Source organism: Talpa occidentalis, unplaced genomic scaffold (assembly GCF_014898055.3).
Source record: "Talpa occidentalis isolate TD23 unplaced genomic scaffold, MPIMG_talOcc4v2.1 talOcc4.11, whole genome shotgun sequence".
Classification (NCBI taxonomy): domain Eukaryota; kingdom Metazoa; phylum Chordata; class Mammalia; order Eulipotyphla; family Talpidae; genus Talpa; species Talpa occidentalis.
Window position 1 is genome coordinate 87,076,386 of NW_023601104.1, and position 21,265 is coordinate 87,097,650.

The 21,265-nt window shown below is 34.6% G+C and overlaps 1 protein-coding gene across 6 annotated transcripts in view; it reads left to right on the forward strand.

The window, feature by feature from the left end:
• The window catches only part of CEP128 (centrosomal protein 128), a 373,385-nt gene that overhangs the window by 140,603 nt on the left and 211,517 nt on the right, over positions 1-21,265 (forward strand). For all 6 annotated transcript variants that reach the window (XM_054691882.1, XM_054691883.1, XM_054691885.1 and 3 more), the window contains 2 exons: positions 14,371-14,547; positions 19,389-19,448. In XM_054691882.1, coding sequence (XP_054547857.1) covers positions 14,371-14,547; positions 19,389-19,448 — 237 coding nt within the window. The remainder of the gene's footprint in view (positions 1-14,370; positions 14,548-19,388; positions 19,449-21,265) is intronic.

A 21,265-nucleotide genomic window follows, 5' to 3' on the forward strand; every position in this document is an offset into this window, starting at 1 on the left:
ATTAGAATGCTGTGATTTTTATTCTTTTAGTAAGTTGATTACCTGCTAATACTTTCAGTTGAAAATTTCTTCTGGATCTTAAAATAGAAGTTTTGAGGCAAGGTAACAACAAAAAAAAATGAATTATTGTTTTGTTGAGGACCTACTATTATATGTCTGGTATTTATGCCAGCTGACTTACATATTTCAAGTCATTTAATTACCCCAACTCTTTGGGTTAGTTTTTATTAATCCCTTTTAACCTATGAGGAAACTGGGGCTAAAAATAAAATTCAAAAAGAAACACAATACTTTAGTTATTACTATGTGCTGGATAATTTTAATGCTCATAGTATTTTATGAAAATTGATACTATTATGTACATTTTAGCTGTTGCAGAGACTGAATTATGAAAAGGTTGGTAACACTGTAACATTCCTACCAGGCCCCCTGCTTTCCTATTAGTAGATGTGTAAATTTATTTTGCATTCTGCTATATATCAGTTATTGGGTAGAATACTAAGAACTTTTAGTCCCTGTTTTTGGGAATCTTTTGTGGCAAGAAGTAACTAAGGATACAGGACAGAATATTTGAATTTGCTTTCTGTTTATTTCTAACAACCACCTAAAGGAATTTGCAATGGAGTGTGGTGGAAGTCAGGTGTACAAAGGACCCGTGAAGAGTGGATAATAAAATAAGGCAGTATAGATATGGTCAAATGAATCCTATATTTGAATAGGGTTGCTAAAATCTATGCTGAAGGAGCAGTCATTGGGTGAGGTGCCATAATGAACTTCAGTGAAAAAAACTTCAATTTTTTTTGTCTGTAAAATTCACTATAATTTACTTATTTTTAACTTTCTAGTAATTGTTAAAACCAAATACATAAAATATTAGTTTAGACGTTATGATTAAATGGGTTTAAATTGCTAAAATTAGGTGTACAATCTTTTTTTTTTTTTTAAGATTTATTTATTTATTTATACAAGCACTGGGTACAGTCAGAAACGTGGGAGGGTGAGAGAATTCACCAGAGCCAGAGCTGGGAGCAGACCTGGTAGACTGATGAAGTACACTGCTGAGGGGAGCAGTGGGCATGGCAGGAGAGGTCTGCTCGCCATGTGGGACCCTTGCTGGCGGCCAGGGATCAAACTGGTGCTGCAGAGACTGCGGGCAGCTTCACATCCCAGCACTCAACCATTGCGCCACTGGGGAGGCCCTAGGTGTACAATCTTGACAACCGTTGCAATTTAGTTCTTATGTCCTGCCTTGTTTTGTCTACTGTTCACACATATTTCATGTTATCTGTTGCCAGGTTGTAGTTGCTGTGGAGATAATGTTAAATATTTCAACTTTTCCTTAATTAAAATTTTAGCTAGAAGACTGTGTTAACATGTTTTATAGTTTATTTAATTGGATTTAAGAAACTGCTGAAATTTTTGATCTGTTGAAAATATAAAGTTTACCTTGCTCTGCTTAAAATAAATGTTTCTGCATGGATTCTATTTGTGATGTTCCAAATATATCTGTGTTATCACACATTCATAAAAATGAAACATTTACCTTAGAGCAGAATTTAAGAGTTAAATGTGGTATTCCATTGCTATCTATTGAGCCCATCTAACAGGCCTTGTGATGAGTGCTAAGGATAGATTTCAGGTAAGACACTTGTCTAAAACTAAATGCTCATAGTAGGATCATTAAAAACAAAATCCTTCATAGGTTTTAAAACTATATGGTTGCATCTTGACAATGTTGTTAATGCAGAGAAAAGATAGTCTCTGTACTCTAAATTGGTGATAGTCTTAAAGATACATAGATAATATGTATATGTACAGCTTATGGGCTTGTTTTTCTCTTTTTTTTTTTTTTGCTTATGTACTTGTTATATACTCTTGATTTATTTATGTTGACCTTAATGCTCTTAACTGTGATTCAAAATAATTTTGGCTTGCGCCATCTACAGATAAGACCTTTCTCTTCTGAGTGGTAGTATTGCATTAATGAACCTAGACAGAACTTTTAAGTGTATGTAATTTTTCAACTGTGTAGCTTTAGGCCACTTTCTTGAAATTCAGTCTTAGCTTTACCATCAAAACAGTTTAATAATGTAAGAATATGTAAAGTGCTTGGCAGAGTATCTGATATCTAATAAACTATCAGCTAGTAGCTACTAACTGACTGTTATTGGTTATGTTTCCAAAAATATGCTGATCACTGGAGCAATTAACCAGTCAGGAAGATTTGATTGATTGCCAGTGATCCCTTTCATAGAATGGATTAGTTGAGGGCTGGAAAACTGGAAATAGGATTACTGCAGAACTATGTTGATTGGAAGTTTAGAGCCTGACTGTTTTGAATCATTTGCGATATAGTGTCTACAAGGGAGGGACTCCTGAATAGAGCTGGCAGTTTTCTCAGTAACTGATGTTGAAGTACAACTGAAGGCACATATGTTAATCAAACCAAGCAAGTGGGCAGCTTTATAATTGTTTGTTATTTATCCAAATCTTGATTGTTTTTCCATCTGTAAGACCAGTCACAGAATCTGACACATAAAACATAATTTATAAACAAATTCTGGATAAAATATGTATTTACACATCTATGCATGCACCATGAAGAAGTATAGATATACATACATACATTTTCTTTCCCTCCCCTACACCCTTCCTGTGTTGACCAGACCAGCAGAAATAAAAGCAAGAATACAAGACAAAAATACATTTTCAGTCCTGTGACTCAAAGTCATTATGACTTGTAGCCCAAGAGTTACTATTTAAGTATTGCAGTGAACTTGAGAAATGGGTCTTTATGGTTTTAAGGGGTTTCTAATTCAACTTTGCTGTAGTAAAAAGGGAAGCCTTTCTTGTTTGCCTAATCAAGTGGTATTCTGTCTGGCTTGTCCATCCCCAGCATAAATATACTATGTATATGTTACTAATACACATCCCCCTCCACCTTTTTGAAAAAGATGTCTTGCTATATTTTAACTGCATACTTGGATTTAAGTCTGCATTTCTTGTGATGTTATTACTTGGGAAGCTAAGAAATGTTAAAACTGCATCAAAATTCATATAAACATTACCATTAGCAGCCTTAATCTGTATAGACGATTGCTGGTTGTATGTAAATACAGAATCACTAACTTTAGCTTATTTCTTCATGTATTCAGTGGTGATATGTGGTAATAAAAATGATTTTTCTCAATTTCTTTTTTTAACACCAAATGTTATTTTTTCAATTTTGCATAACAAAAAGAACAAGTATACAGCCCACAGAATTTTTATATGTGCATTTAAGATTTTATTATGAGCTTTTTTTAAAACCAGGGAAAAAGCTTTCATGAAATGTTACAAAAATAATTTTCTGCTATCATACAATTAAAATTTTGTTATTCCTTTTTGTTTAAAATATTAAAGTAAAATATTTAGTTTGTTATTCGAAAGGCTGTTTTTCTAAGAGCATCTTATTGATGTCAATCTTTTTATTCTTCTGGCATTTACCTGGCAGCTCATAATGCTGTTTATTCTATCAGAATTTTTTTTATTGGTTTCACTGAAATCTGTGATTCAACAGAAGAGTTAGTTTATAATTAAATAATTTACTCAGGAAGTCAGCATCAAGATTTACATAGTGAAAGTTTTAAATGTCTGTGCTATTCAGTATCGGATCTAACTTTTAAAGTGTTTCAGTAAAGTAAGCATGAACTTATTAGTGATCCTGGCCATATATATAGAGCTTTCCAAGTAATCATATGTATTAAAAGATAAATCAGTTTATCTTTATCCCCCATGTGGGATGATGCTCTGTGCACAGCTTTGTGTTCTGAATTTGCACGTCATTGAACGTTCTCCAAAATCATGTTTATTTTCCATCCAATATTCATCTGGTTAATGCAGCATTCTTTTGTTGTTTGGATCATTTGTGTCTTTTCTCCTTAAGAAATTATAGATTGAATAATTTTTATTGTGTATAATCCAGTACTTTCCACATTTGGAGCATTCATTTGTTATGGTTACTGCTTTAATTTTAAGCAGAATTATGAGACTATGCTTCTTGCTACTGGATACCCAAAACTGGAGGAAGCCATGCATATATGTTCCCTCATTTTACTTTTCTCCCTTGATGTACTTCTAGTCACAGCTATATGCGGAACTTCCTTTGTTCTGGGAGATGTTGTCATGAGGGTACCCATGCCTAGTTACTGCTAGCCATGGCAATGATGGAGGATTGTTCAGTAGTTTCTGTTTTTCTACCACACAAAAGTCTATGTGGAGCTTTTGTTTTTAACAAGCATTGTCTCAGGATTTACAGGGTACCATTGGTCTCATGTGACTAAGGTGGTATCCCCCCAAATATTTGACATCAGTTTAGTTCTAACATGTAAAAGGATCTTAAACAATATCAACTAGCGATGCCTTGTTTTATAGATGAGGTGATTCTGGTCCAAAGAATTAATTCACTAGCTCAAGTGCTCCCAGCTCTCTTTTGGTATAAATGGAAATAGGCCTTAGGGTTACCAAACCTTTTTTCCTGTTGTGTCAGAATCTGACCAGAATATAGATTATGTAGGTGATCTAGGATCATGTAATAGTTGATTTCTTCCATAATTAAGTTAATTGTCTTTAGGGGATCATATTTCGATTACTAGTTTTTCAGGAAGTGAGACTAATTACAATGAAACAATTAGGAAATACTCTTAAGACTGTAAATTTTGAGACATCTAAAGCTATAGGAGTTCATAAGAACTCCTATGGAAATGCATTTGTGTTTCTTAGAAATGTATTTGTGTTCCTTACCATGAAATGCTTGATTTTACATCATTTGTGGAGTGACACCTAGCAACCTATTTAAGCTGTGGTGATATTGGATAAAAATGCTTAGGAAATAGTTTCTTATACAAAATGTGGATCTTTAAAAAGATGGGCATGATAATTCACATTTGCAAGTGTAATTATGAGGTCCATTTTTACAGATGATGGAAACTGAGGTTGAGAGTAAAATGTAGTGACTTGCCCAGCATTGCAGAGCTTGTGGTAGAAACAGGATATGAACACAAATTCCTTGTATTTTTCCCCTTTATTTATTGCCAGTAACATGACTCACAGTTATGTCTTTTCATTGAACTCTTAGTGTCGGGTTTAAATTTAGGGTTATTATATTCAACAGATTACCATATATTCTATTTTTTTATTCTGACACCAATTTTGGAATAGGAATCATCAGTAATTTTGTCAGAAAGAAAAACTAATTAAAATGAGATATTTCCACATGAAAGATATCAATGACAGGAAATAATGAATCAGTATTGTTTATTTTGTGTTTCAATACTAATTTAGCCATGTGTTTGGGATTGCTGTTTTTCATGAGGTGGAAAAACATACATGATTGTCAAATGTCTGTTCTATAAAGCACTGAATTCAAGTTTGTAAAGATCAAAGCTCAACTTTTTTTTTTTATTTTACTAAAACTCTTTGATAGTAACAGGCAGAATTTTTGATTTCAATTTTTTTTTTTCTGAACAAGATGAAATAAATAGAAGCAAATGAGCAGTTGACTTCTAGCATTTTCTTTAATATTTACACAGTCGGCCATTTTTAGGCAGCCCACACCTTTTCTTTGGTTTGTCACCTAGTTTAAATTGTGCGAGTAGAATAAAACTGTAGCCACCATGCATTAATTGAAGGCAAATTTAAACTAGATACTCTCAATAGCACCACCTAGGATATTATGAATAATTTCCTTTTAGATTTTTGTCTACTTAAAAACCAATGAAACTAATAATAAAATGGTCAAATTAAAGGTAAATTATGACTTTTTTTCATTTATCATTTATAAAGTGCTTTCAATTGAAGTACTTGTTCAATTCAAACCAGAGTAATCCTTGAATTTTATAGAGAATCGACCGAAACAACAAAATGCTTATCATATATGAAACATGCCAGATGTTAAGAAACAAATTTAGAATGCAAAGGTGAAGTGACTGACTCTATAGTGGTGCTGGAGGTTGTTACACATATATCTGTGGCAGCAGGACTGGCCTAAGTAAAGGTGTTTTTAGGAGTACATTTGGTCTCTATTATCTAAAATGGAATGCAGGTTAGTAGAAGCTATTTTCAAATTCTGTTCCATTGGCAATGACTTCTCTGCCCACCATTTAAAAGCAAAGAAGTTCATTTTAAATGAGTGAGTAAAGTTAAAATTTGCCTCTTTAAGGCCCCTGATTTGAACTTGATTGAGAGACTTGTTATTTAACTTTAACTCACTGAGTGGTTGATAACTGGAAGGACTTGGAGAGCAAAGTAGTCAAGTTGGGCAATTTCCTTTAAAATTCTGTACCATTAATTTGATTTCATTTACATTTGAAATTTCAAGTGATACCCATAGTGTCAGAATTAGGTTAAATAATGTTACATGCAGTTAGTTGCCTGTGGTATGGAATGCTAAGGGGAACAGACCACAGGAAGCGTTCTGTATTACATTTTTGTTTCAGTGCTTTGCTTAAGCAGTCCTCGCTTATTTTGGTAGATCCTAAAAGGGAACATAAAATGTGTCCAGGTTTATTTTCTTTGAGTTGTTCTTTCATCACTATTTAAAAAGTACTTATTGACTCAACCCATTTAGTCACTTAATCTTGAACAAGCAGTATTCTGTATATTTTAGGAAAAAATAACTAGGAGATATTTATTGTGTTCATGAGTTACATTATTTAGAGATTAGTTTTTAAATCTTTTCATATTCTTTCATAAGAGTAAATTCTTATATAAGAATCCTTTAAGGAAAAAGAAAGGAGAGGTGAAAATCCTGATGGTTTTGAAAGGCGCTGTAAGCTTACAAATCTTTCTCTGGACATGAATGATACATTTTTTTTTTTCTTTTGAAAATTAAACAGTGTTCCTTCCAAATGCATAATTTGAAACTCTAGTTGTTTGTTTCCTTGTCCATATTCTGTTTTAGAAATAGAAATGCATCAAAATGGTTGATTTTAAATAACTAATGTTATTTCTGTTTCTAGGCATTTGATGTTGGAGAAATATGTAATAATTACACAATGGCCCCAAAACTTAATGAATGCATAAAATACCCATTAGATGTACTTTTATTTTCAACTTCGAATATTAATTTCTAGGAATGTATCCAATACATATCCTAACACCTTTTGATTATGCTGCCAATGATCTTTGTATTGCTCAATATTCTCCTAGAGAAAGATGCTAAAAAGCCTGAGGGAAGAATAATTTCCTTAAGTAGGGTTAAAAGTTTAAATGTGAATTTCCATTTTTTTGATTTTTATGGATAACTTTTCTAAGCCTGCCTAAATTCAAGTTGTGTATTGGAAAGTCACACCCAAGTTTTAACATGCATATTATATACCCAGTGTTCTAATTATGCCATTACTTTTTTCTATTAGTTTGACTGTTTTACTAATGCTCTTAGTTCTTACTCTTAGCATACTATTTTCTATAACTTCTGCCCCTCCTTTGAAGGAAATAGGGTAAAGCATTGACTATAGAGTAGAAAGAAGACTGTATCTAACATGCAAAATAGCATTTTTAATTTGGGAAACCAATCTTCCAGTAGGAATTAAAATGTCCCTTAAATACCAAATATGTGTAAAGAACCACCTTACTCACTCACACATGGACCAATATGTAATTCATGAGCAGATCTTGGTTCTATCTTCAAAATACATTCTGCATCTGATTTCTTCCTGCCACTGGCCGTACTCTCTTTCATGACATCAGCTTGCCTTCAGGGTTACATTCACCTGCTGCTGCCAAGATAATTGCCCTCAATGAGTTTCCCATTAATTTATTGTAAAAATAAATTAAAAACAATAAATTATTTTAAAAATAAATGAACTGAAACATAACAAGTTAGAGTTCCTGTTATTTTTCAGTGTTGTGTAGTTGGGATCTATTATGCTTAGCACATAGAGGGTACACTAAAAAGTGCTTGTAAATGAATGGAACAGGAAAGAATTGTTATGTTCCAGGAGGATTTATTGATTGACTGCTATGTGAGACAGTGCTAGGTGCTAGGGATATTTAAATGAAGAAGAGTAAGTCTTTTGCTCTGGAGGAACTCAGTCTGGTGAGGAGACTGAGGTTGCCATGGGGACACAGAGAAGGGACACCCCGTATTCCTAAGATCTCAGGTTATCTGTTGGTAGAATATACATGTGGTGGAACATGTTCAAAGTGCACAACATCCTCTGGTCATATCAGATCCATTTTTAAAGAAGTAAGTTTGAAAACTGTAGCTATAATGTGACCAGCAGTAGTAGTATTATTTGCTTATTGACTGCTTTGCGAGTATAGTGTGGTCATTTTCCACATTAGACTTCCGAATTCCTATAATACCCTTAATCCATACCCTTTTTCAGTTGTGCTGCAGTTTCTACCCTGGTTGGCATTTCCTATTATATCTTAACTTTTTGCAGCTGAGTCAATTCTGTTGTCATAAGTAATGTGCTTCTTCTTTGGAGAGTTAGATAAATGGCTTCCAGACAGATCCAATTTTTGTTCTGGGTAGTTTCATAATTCGCCTTGTACAATGCTAGAGTCCTGGATTTAAGGCTTAGTGATAACAGTTCTGTTGAGTTACATCACTTTATAGGTGGTATGCGCAGGTCTATAGTTTCAACATGCTTCCAATAACTTTGCTTCCAATAACTTTGAATAGCCTTGTGTTACTTTTAATTTCAACCTTTAATATTGATTAATCTCTCTCTACTCTGACTCTATTTCTCCCCAAGCCCTGCTGATGTTCTAGAGATGGCCTTGGAGCTAAATTATTGTCATGCTTGCTTATTCAAGTTAGATTTCAGTAAAGGAAAAACCCGAACTGTAAAAATTATCAATTGATTGATTTATGTGATTGTGCTTATTTACCTAATGTTTCTAAGAAGCTATGTGAAGAACTGTTTTCATGTCATGTAATGATCACATTGGAAGTAAAGTGACATTTCTAGAACTCTTAAGACATTGTAGTATTCTCAAGCTTTTACCAAGGAGATGATATATTGGACTTGCTCTAGTTTTATTGAAGTTGTTCTGTTTCCATTAAAATTGTGTCTTTTTGGGGAAAGTGAATGTTCTGATTAGTAAAGAGTGTGCTAAGCCACATATATTGAATATAATTAGAGGAACATTTCTTATCCTTTGAATCAAACTTGATCAAGCCAGTTAACTGAGCAGGTGTATGATGAGATTATATACTGTTTTCCCCAAATGTTAACAATATATACCTTTCTTCTCCTAAAATGAAAGGATCTTAAAACCTTTGCCATTTTGACTATGGAACCATTCATTACTCAATGTGTGATTAGTATGCTTTTTAAATATAATCTGTCAATGGCACATTTCCAGTGTAGATGGATAACCTCTAAAGATTTAGGATTTTGTGTATATTCAATGGTTAGTGGAGCGAGGGGCTGAGTCCTTTTGGAATTTGCTAGTAAGTTATGTATTTTCATTTGTAATGATAAGGCTCATTCATAAATTTATTTTGAATTTTTTTTTGCTATGTCAAAATGACATTATTCCCTGCATTACCTGCTGATAACTTTCATTTTTCCACATTGGCATTCTCAACTTTATAGCAGTCTTTCTAGCATTTTAAAAATACTAGTGAGGGAATGAGAGGTTATGGGTTGTAGACTTTTTGAAGTTATTTTGTCTGTCTGAACTTTGATTTCTTCATTTGTGACATGAAGGGTTGGGTTTTTTCTTAAGGTTCTTTGTCAAACTCACTCATGGTCTACAGTATCTCTTTTCTTGGATCACAGAGACTGCTACAGTTAAATTCATCTATATTCTCCCCCTACTTCCTCTCTGCCCTCTCAAAGAAATTCCTTATGTTCCCAAAACCTAGGCATCTAAAATATTGAAATTGATTAACTATGTGTTTGATTATTCCTAACCTTGGATTATTTCTTACCATGGTTCTCGAGAAATATGGTATTTTTAAAATTAATTTTGTTGTAGAATTATTGTTCCCTCTGAATTTCTTAGAAGGTATGAAAATAGCCATAGTAGTGCCTAAGTATGATCATATGCTTTATTAATCTACATGCCCCCTAATCAGATAGACTATTTAGATTGATGTCAGCCAGTTTCCTACCCTTTACTCAGAGTTAGCTAAGTTTATTTCATTGGTAGACCTTTTTCTGAAACACAATAATAGGAGAAAGAATTATTGGCTGCCACAATTAGTATTCTCTCTTTTTTAAAGATTTATTTTTTATATTTATGCATACGAGAACTAGGGTGTAGGCCAGAGGTGCGGAGGTGAACCGATTCACCAGATACAATGGGGAGCAAAACAGGAGCATCTACTGAAATACACTGCTGAGGGGAGCAGCGGGAAGACAGGAGAGTTCTGTTGTGCCATGTGAGTGAGCTCCCTGGCCAGGGGTTGAACTCATGAGGCAGTGCCTGGTGATAGTTTGATAGTGATAGTGCTGAGACTTTAACCCCTACGCCACCAAAGAGGCCCCACAATTAGTATTTAAATAGTTAATCTCCAGCCAGGAGAATGAGACAAAGCAAAGTTGATGGAAGTTTCTGAAGAGATGTGTTGACAATCCAAGCAGGAGCCTTGTTTATTTCATTCACACTCTTTCTTGTACCTCCCAAAATGTCTTGCCCTAGTAGGATTCCCATAACAATTTGTTGAATGAGTGAAAGCGTCAAGTTATAATTGCTTAAGTACACAAGGGGAGAATTTACCGAGTTCTTAGATTTAGAATCTGGTTGCTCGTGAAGAGAATAATAGTTTTATGCAGTGTCTGAAACCTTGTCTAAGTGAAAGAACCTGTATTTTTACCACAAATGTTACAAGATTCAAGAAGGGTGGCGGATTCATTTGTTTACATTAATTCTTGAATATAGTGTTAAGCCTAAGGGGGAGATTTTTGTTTAGTCAAGTACTTTGGTCCTTGAAATACGAGATGGCCATGTGTAGGGTGGATGAACATGTGCTGAGGGGACCAGTTATTGGGCCTGCTTATCTCTGATCAGCCTTGTGAACTTAGAGTTCTGTAAATTTTACTTCACAGATTGGATTGAACATGCTGTCTCACAGAGTATAGTGAAGTTTCTGTCTTTGTTAAAGAGATTGAGTTTGTAGAACCTTTTCTGATGCTACTAACATTCCTAAGAATATCAAGATAGGGCCTCCATGGTGGCGCAGAAGGTTCAGCGCAGTGCTGTGAAGCTGTCCGCAGCCTCTGCAGCGTGGGTTCAATCCCCGCCAGTCGGCAAGGGTCCCAAATGGTGCGGCAGACCTCTCCTGTCTCGCCCACTGCTCCCCTCAAAAGTGTATTTTGTCAGTCTGCCTGTTCTGCTCCCTGCTCTGTCTCTGGTGAATCTTCTCACTCTCCTGCGCATCTGTCTTGTACCCTGGTTCTTGTATAAATAAATAAATCTTTTAAAAAAAAAGAATATCAAAATATGGAAATAGTTTTGTCTTATTAATAAGAGTCAAGTAACTAACAATACAGACAAGTGATGGTGAATGAAAGAAAGATGACTATGAGGAGATGAGGAAAGAAAGAACAATTAGAATATTACTGTGAATTACCTGAATTTAGAATATAAATCATCCTCTCTACACATTAGTAACATCTGACAGAGTATTTTCTTTATTAACATCAGACTGTCAAGAACTGCATCAGGGCCTCCCCGGTGGAGCAGCGGTTGAGCTCTGGGCTGCGAAGCTGCCCGCAGCCTCTGCAGTGCCAGTTTGATCCTCGGCTGCCAGCGAGGGTCCCACATGGTGTGCAGACCTCTCCTGCCACCCGCTGCTCCCCTCAGCAGTGTATTTCGTCAGTCTGCATGTTCTGTTCCCTGCTCTGGCTCTGGTGAATCCTCCCACCCTCCCATACTTCTGACTACCCAGTGCTTGTATAAAAAAAAAAAAAAATCTTTAAAAACAAAACAAAACACTGCATCAGTCTGGAGGCTTAGTAATACATCGGAGAGAATCTTTTAGCACACCGTAGGCTCTGAATATGTAGATTGGCATGATAATTGATGAAATGATCTTTACAATCAGTTTAAAGATGACTGTAAACTTGTTTTGTGGGCTCCTGAAATTAGTAGTTTATTGAAGAAAACAGGTTCAGAAACAAATAATTATATTACAACTTGATACCTATAAAATCTTTTTGGATACAAATGACATGTATGATGGACATCAGGAAAGGAAGGAGACTGGGTCTTGAAGGATACACTTGGAAGGAAAAAGGTAGTGTACGTGGTGGATACGTACCAGCTCTAGGAAGGTAAGTATCCTCAACTAGGAACCTAACAGTAAAGTTCCTTTCTAATAAGTAAACTATTAAATTATCAAATATTGTTCAGAGCAAGGACATTAATTTTTCAGAAAGATATCTAGATAAGGAGAAAGATTTGGTAATGTCGTCAGTATATCTAATGAGATGTATCAGCTGGTGGAGAGTGTGTAGAAACTGAATTTGGGGGAAAGGAAAATTAGAGAGATATACTGACTGTGTCTGTCTCTATCCAATCATTGCCCAAGAAAATAAAATTTTCTTGTTATTATGGTTTGTAAATCCCGGATGTATACATGGACAAGCCCTGCTGTCATGAGCATGATACCATTTCAACATTGTTTTATAAAACAAACTCCCCTTGCTCCGATTTCCTGTTCATTAAGCAACATTCTGATTATAATTTGCCTCTTTTTAAACTGATCTTCAGGGATAGAGTGTTCTGGTTAAGCTGACACGAGCTTTCTGATCTTAATGGCAGTTATGGTTCTCATCGTAAACTAAGGTAGTTAACTGCATGGCTTCTAGCTTCTATATTAGTCTTTTATGAACTTAATGTTACCCTACTGCTAAAGGATTACTCCACTCAAAGTGCCAAAAAGAAAAGAGAATCCACTTCCTACGTTTACAAAGTTATGATGCAGACTGGCATAGTGAGCTAAGGTGAACTTGTGGAGAGAAATGCTTTCTCCTGGATCCTCCTCCATTTTAAAACACAACAATTTAAGCAGAGTTGTATATATCAGATATGGTTAGGGGGGCATGTATAGATATGTTTGAGAAACTGCAAATAGTTAAAATATGAGAAGTAGAAAAGAGGAAGATGAGAGTGTTGAGAAGGGCGGAAAATTGGTTGTGAAAGAACTGTCTTTTGAGCAAAGTGTGTTTCATTTGTTCTTTTTTTGTTTGTTTTTAAAGATTTGTTAGTCATACAAGAACTGGGGTACAGGCCATAGGTGTGAGGGAGGTGAGGGGATTCACCAGAGACAGAGTGGGGAACACTACCGGCAGATTGACTGAAGTACACTGCTGAGGGGAGCAGTAGTTGAGACAGGAGAGGTGTGCTGCACCATGTGGGTAGCTCCCTGGCTGGGGATGGAACTCATGTTGCAGTGGCTGTGGATAGCTTCATAGTGCTGCGTCTTAACTCCTTGACCACTAGGGAGGCCCCTGTTTCATTTATTCTTAAGAGTAAGTGTCATTGAAAGGAAATTATATGTGATTCTCTTGCTAAAATACCATCCTTTTATGATTGGTTTTTTGCTGAGATTTCTTTATTATTTTAAATTCAAGCAAGGTATGTTAACCTGCTTGTGTTGTATTTACTACATAGGTAAAGATTTTTTGTCCACCATTTATATTTAAAATTCTAGCGATTCCTTCATTTTCCTCCAAACCTTGTGCAATACATTTTGAATTTTTCTAGTAGTGTTATTATGTAATCGTAATGATTGAAAATTGTTTGGCCTAGAGGGATTTTTTTCAAAATCTTGTGATCTCTTAAAGGGTTGCTTTAAAACCCCTTTTCATCAAGTATGTTTGCTTACTTGAAAAAGTACTGCCATTTTGCATTTTATCAAATTTTTCTGGTCAAAGCATTCATATACTATGCATTTGAAAAGTTATACTTAAAAAAAAATATGTTTAGATAAAGATGGTAAGACTAATTTTTTTCCAGAAATGAAGGAACTAACACTATGTTGACAACTTGCGCTTTCTAGTATTTTACTAATATTTATTGAAATCATAAAATAGTTGGTGGCTTAGCTTTTATGTATTAATGGCATTATTATTAACATGGGAAAGGGTTTTCTTCAACTTCTTTTTTTTCGGAAGGCCAGGGCTTACAGATTTCTATAATTCCCATGTGTCTGCTCACCAGATCCCTCAATGCCCTACTTATGAATTCTCTATTCTCTATAACTTGATCCCAGTTAATGAGTAGACCAAATACCTTAGTATAGAAGACTTCCTTTTTTTTAAATATATATATATATACACTTCTTTGAGTTGGCAATACAGATGTTACAGGTGTTCTTGCCTCCACTTTGTAACTAACTTATATTTTCACTTCTTATCATTGTCTTAGGAAAAACATATAAGCAATGAAGAAGAGCACTTAAGGAGGATGGAAGAGGCCAGATTGCAGCTCAAGGATCAACTTCTTTGCCTGGAGACAGAGCAGGAATCCATTCTTGGTGTGATAGGAAAGGAAATTGATGCAGCTTGTAAAACCTTCTCTAGGGACTCAATGGAGAAATTTAAAGTAATTATGAATTCTCATTGTGTCTTTCAGTTAGTTTCCTAATATATAATTATGATAAGATTTTAATGCATATTATGTGGTAGTCACACTTTTATTCTAGAAAGTTTTATGAAACAAAATAACATCTTGCATTTTTTAGGATGAACCACATATTTTGTTGCATAGACACTGAGAGAAAACTTGCTATTATTCCACTAAATTGCTTTTGTCACACTGTAAAAGAAAATAGTTCACCAGAACAGCAGTCGTTCTCACTAAAAATAAAATTTGGTAGTCAAGAGACTTGAATTTTTCATTTTCAAGGGCCATTTTAGTTTGTTGTTCGTGTATATATTGACTAACATCTACTGAGTATTACTTATAGAACAGGATTGTGGTAAGAAAGGTATATACCTGGCTTGTTTATTGAGCCTACCATTATTGACTTTACAGATAATGCTTTTTTAACAAGTTGAAGGTTTGTGACAACCCTGCATTGAACAAGTATCGGCACTCATTTTGCCATCAGTATGTGCTCACTTTGTGTCTCTGTGTAACATTTTGATAATTCTTGCAATATTTCAAAATTTTTTTCATTATCATTTCTTTTATTGTGATCTGTGACTGGTGATAAGTGATTGATGATAGGTGATTGGTGATCTTTGGTGTTACTATTGTATTGTTTTGACTGTGCCCATGTAAGATGGCAAACTTAATTTATACATGTGTGGTTCTGACTAATCCACTCACTAGTCACTCCCATTTCTGTCCCTTTCTCTCAACCTTACTCTTCTCTGAGACACAATTTTGAAATTACATCTATTAACAACCTTGCAGTGGCCTAGGTTCTAGTACTGCTATAGTACAGAGAACATTGCCTTGCTTTGATATGGTGTAACCAGGACACATTAGAGTTTGGCCATCATTTACCCTAGTATTTCATTTGATCAAATGACAGCACTCAAATTATTGTAGTATGCTCAAGTGCCTTCGTTTTTTTTTAATTTCAGGTTCTTTTGGTCATTCATCTGCTTCCTTCTAGAAAAAGACTTTCTCATACTACCTTCCTCTCTTTCTTACATTCCATTCTCATCTTTTGCTTTTGTTTTCGTTTTCTTTATTGGGGTTTTAATGAAAGTAAAGCTGTAATTCATCTCTTGCACTTGAAGATGTCTTAGTATTTGACTTTGATGGAAATATTTCACCTTCTAGAATTTGGTAGAGCTCATTGAATTTCTATAACATGTTATTTAACAAAATGTTTGGATGTCAATCTGAGAAAGATGTGAGGCAAATATGAGTATTATTTGGTTTGAAAAGAAAAAAGTTCTTTCATGCCTATGATAGGCAAGGAGTTATAAGGCTGGTATATTGTTTTTTCCTGTCTAATGCTGCTTTTTCAATTTTAAACTTGTTTACTTATATTAAGGAATGTATGGCCTCGAAAATCCTAATTTCCTCTAAAAGAAGCATATATTAACAATGCAGTACTTATTTTACATCCATGTATTTGTGTCAGGCTGACTTTTTTTTCAATCAAGTAGAAAGGAAATGAATACATTTGGATCATACTGAGACGTATATAAACCTTGATATGAGCAATTGTAGGTTAAAACAGGGTATGCAGATAACAGGCTGCTTAAATATTTTATTTCTTTATGAGGCACAATTGGTCTTCCCAACATATTCTGAAAAGCCCCCTATTCTTAGTGTGTTTAGGAATAGAGTGATTATGCTAATGGATCTTTACACCTCTTCCTCTAGAGAAAGATTAATTTAAGTGATGAGTGGAAAGTAAATCTAAGAGAATGAAAATTCTACTAGGTTATTTTTTTCAAGTACTTTTTTTTTTCTTTTTGGTTGTCCTTTAATTAACAACTTCTGTTGTCTTGCTCCTATAAATTTGTAAAAAAAAAAAAAAAGGAAAAAGAAAAAATTCCAAGTGTCAGAACGTTTGCTCTAAGAAAACGTTAAGAAAGAAAACACTAAGGTGTTTATTGAAATAAAATTCTTTTCTTTATAGTTCAGACATCTGTGGGAGGGTGATGGTTTATGTAAAATGTTTGCAAAAAGAATAAGTTTGATTATTCTTTGTCCTTTGTTGATTTTTGAAATATTGCTGATTAAATTTTCTACTGTTATATTGTAGAGAGTGACTGTGTTAAAGAATGGAATGAATAATAGATATGTAACAAATGAGTCTGAGAAGACTCCTTGCAAATATTGATATTATTTCTAATTACATTTTTCTTTTTCCAGCCACCATATTTGTTAGTTACTCTACTTTAGTAGTTACATACAGTGTTTGGAAATCTAAGAACAACATACAATAGTGCACTGAGATTGTAAAACACTAAGGGATATGAATTAAAGATAATCATATTTATATGCCAGTCTCTGAAAACTCAGAAGCTTTTCCCATAACACATGATCTGAGTTTTCATTCAGCTTTTGAGCATAAAGTGGATGGACAGGATCAAGACAAATGTATGTCCAGATCGCATCTCTCCAAATTGCTTATGTAATGATGCTGGAAGTTATGTAATCTATTTTCTTTAAAAATTCATGTCATATGTGTATTGGCTTATGATCATAAAGTAAAATGTTATAGAAGGTGTACATTATATATGAAATATCTTGCACTAAATGTGCACACTTAACAAATGCATGAGTCACATAGTCAGCGTTAGCTATCATTGCTACATAGTACCTTTTATGTAACACATTCATATTTCTATATATGTTCTCATTTTTTAATGACAAATGCCTCTTGTAATGCTCTTGTCATAAATAGGCTTTGGATTATGATGATATATAGAGATACCATCAGTGCTAATAATGGCGTTCTATGTGTCAGACACTGTGCTAACACTCACTTATTTATACCTTGTTCTTCCAAGGTAGTTTGCTCACTTTATAGGTGATAGTCCATAACTTAGAGACATTGTTACACTATTTGTAAGTGGACAAGATTGTTTTCTTAAACAGTGAACTACATCTAAATTTGTAAGACAAATAACAAAATATGATGATTGCTGTACTCATTACTTTAAATTATTTTATTTTATTTATTTATTTTTTAAAAGATTTATTTATTTATTTATACAACCACTGGGTATAGGCAGAAGCGTGGGAGGGTGAGAGAATTCACCAGAGCCAGAGCGGGGAGCAGAGCAGGCAGAAGGACCGAAGTACACTGCTGAGGGGAGCAGCAGGCGGCAGGAGAAGTCTGTGCGCCATGTGGGACCCTCCTCCGGTGGCCGGGGAGCAGCCGGGGATTGAACCAGCGCCGCTGAGGCTGCGGGCAGCTTCGCAGCCCAGCGCTCAACCGCTGCGCCACCGGGGAGGCCCCACTTTAAATTATTTTAAACTTCAATCTTGAGCACTGTATCTTAGAGTACTAACAATTTAATTGAGGCTGTGATATAGATGAATGATAAAGAATAATAAAAGATAATCATAAATACTCAACACAGTAGACAGATAGAAGAGGTGAAAACACTGAAATAGAGTGACTAGGGAAACTCATTAAAAAAGCAGGGTGGGCATGAAAGTTAAGTGAGATATAGATTGGACAGTGGATGAGAGAAAGGTTGGCCATACAAATATAACACTCTGCCTCCGGCATCTGGTCAACACTAATTATGTAGTTATCATATGTCTAAATGTATTTCCTAGTGATATACCTTCAGGGAGCGATGTGCATGCCCATCCAGAAGTATGGAAGTATTTGAGAACAGGAAAAGATATCTCCTTCAGAGGGGTAGGTTTTTTTTTTAGTGTATAGGATTTTTTTTATGTTTATTTATGCATACAAGAACTGGGGTGCAGGCCAGAGGTGCAGCGGGTGAGAGGATTCATCAGAGACAGAGTAGAGAGCAGAACATGTGGATCTACTGAAATACACTGCTGAGGGCAGCAGCTGGCGAGATTGGAGAGGTCTGCTGCACCAGCTCCCTGGCCTGGGATTGAACTCAGGCACAGTGGCTTGCAATAACTTGATAGTGCTGAGACTTTAACCCTTGTGCCACCAGGGAGACCGAAGAATAGGGTAATTTTAAACAGCAAATTTCTTAAATGAAATCCTGCAAAAATATCAGAGTTAGAATAAGATTCAAAGAAAAGAGGAATTGAGAAAAATTTTTGTTTACAATTATAAAATTACTGACTACATTTTAGTACAGCTTTACTTCAATAACAAGGCAGAACCAGATGGCAAGGGATTTTGTAAATGAGTTGGTGTGAAGCAAATCAGAGAAGCTAGTAGAGACAACCTATTTATTGTAGGATTTTGTTGCCATCATGAAATGTAAAGCTACTTTATAATGTTTACATGAAGTCATGTTGATTAGTTTCTGCCAGTTCTACACAGCCATTAATGAAACAAAATGGTCTTCATTGTATAAAATTAAGGAAGAATAAATGAGAAAAAGGATTAAGTTTCCATATAATTACATCAAACCCACTGTGAAATACATTATGTGGAACAAGACTGAGGATAAGAAACAAACAAAAATGAAGTAAACTAGCTAAATTGAGACTGTTTGCCATGCAGAACTCCATGGAATCTGTCTCTGGAGATTCTAGCAATGATAACAAGTGAGAGTTTATTTTTCCATGTCTCTATTTGAACTAAAATTTTGCTGTCAATATACACATTCCTACACACACATATGTAGTCATATAATCACATGTACATAAACATGTAAATAAGTGGTGATTTGGAATGAGTACTTGATATGAAATTCTTTTAAACCTATAAGTTTAGAGGCTAAACTTTTGTATGTTATGGTGAAGATTTCAGTTATGTAAGTTCATTTTAGAGAAAAATGTTTTAATAGACTATTTCTTTTTTTTTGTAGGTTTTTTCATCAGGTCCTGATATTAATTATGACCCACATCGTTGGTTAGCAGAAAGCAAGGTAATTGACCTGAATCTTAAGGTTGCAATTTTTATGACTTTCAAGACGTCCTTTTTGGGTTAACCACATAGTTTTGTCACATAACTGAGCATATGGAGGTGTAATATTTCACTGCTGGGTAAGACATCATTGTCGTGTATTTAAGAAACCTATTGGCTCTTCAGTTTAACATTTAAAAATTAGCTTTCAAAAATACAGGCACAGCATGAGAGAATAAAGGAAGGTAAGTCTGTTGAAACATTAAAACTAGATTATCAGGCCAATTGTGCTTTTTTTTTCTTGTGATGCCATCATCTCTGGAAGTGTACAAAGGTCAGAACACCTATAAGTAACCTTCATTTTACACAAGTATACTTATTATATGTTGGTCCCTGAGGGTAAAGGCAAAGTCTTCCAAATATCTGTGTGGCTCAACCAGATCTTTTCACCTTTCCAGTAGTCTTGTTTCCACTTTTACAAAATTGGTGGAGTAAATTTGACATTTTGAAGATAACTTTCCTTCTTTATAGTTTTTTTTTCCTTTAGCATTATGATTAAATTTAATGAAAAGTAAGAAAGTAGAAATAGAATTGAACAATTGGCTAATTTTAGCAAAAAGGTTCTTGTACTCTCTGGGATAATTATCTTCATATATGACATCAATTTGAAAATTCAGTAATTAAAATATAGAGAAATTGTAACCATATAAGATGTACGTATATATGCATTGAAGTATCAACATTCAAGCACTGTGTTCCTTTTTAGGTTTTTAACTTTAAGATATTAATATAGAAAGTCCTCCATCCCATTTAAATTCTGTAAAGAAACCAACAATACTATAAACCTGACCAATTGTGGTCTAACTTTGAATTTTATTGCAAGTAAATACCTTTACATTTGTAAAGTGCTATTATTTAAAAAGTATGAGAAAAGTGAGGTTTGAGGGGCTTGTGACTTTTCTAGTGCCATGTAAAGAATGAGAAAATGGATTAAACACCACATCAGGCCCATAGTTAATGTCCTTACCATTCTATATATTTCCATCTAAAATCTTTGTTTATTCAGCCATGATTTATTGATTGTGTACCTTTTGGTGTCAAGACACTGGGCATGTAAGTGTTAGTAGGTCCTGGGAGTCTCGTAGGGAAAACAGAGATGTAAACAAATTTTAAAAGTTCTTAAAGTGTTTTATATTATTATAGAACTATATGAATATTGACAGTGGAATACAGATGAAAGAAGAACCAACTATGATGTTTGTCATGGGGTAGGAGAGTATGCAACTGACAGCATGTCATAGAAGACTTCTGTAAAAATGCAGCATTTAAATTTGGTCATATAAAATATATATGTAAATTCTTCATTTTGCTAATTATAGCTATATCAATGGCCAGAAAATCGAGACTTGAGTAAAAACAGATACCATACACTGTGACTGGGGACATGTGGGAATGTTGGAAAGACTAGGTTCACCTCTGAGGGCCTGTATGCATTTAAAAAGCCACTGAAAACATTTTTAATAAGAAACTAATGGTATTGTGGTTGAACATTGATATTTACCTCACCTTGTAAAATTTTCTCTCTACTTTAAATCCAGTGATCCTGTGCAGTCCTAATGGCTTTTGGCAGAACCAAATGCAAGTGTGTATTTATGCCACCTGCATAGGAAATTTAAAACATACATAGCAAATTATTTTGGTGTGCATTTATACAGCATTTCCCTCTTTTCTTTCTCCCTATTCCATGATTCCAACAAGAGGAGCTGTGTACTTGGAATTTTCTTTCAAGTTAAAATCTTCATCATTTCTGAACCGAAGGCTTTCACTACTGCTGTTCAC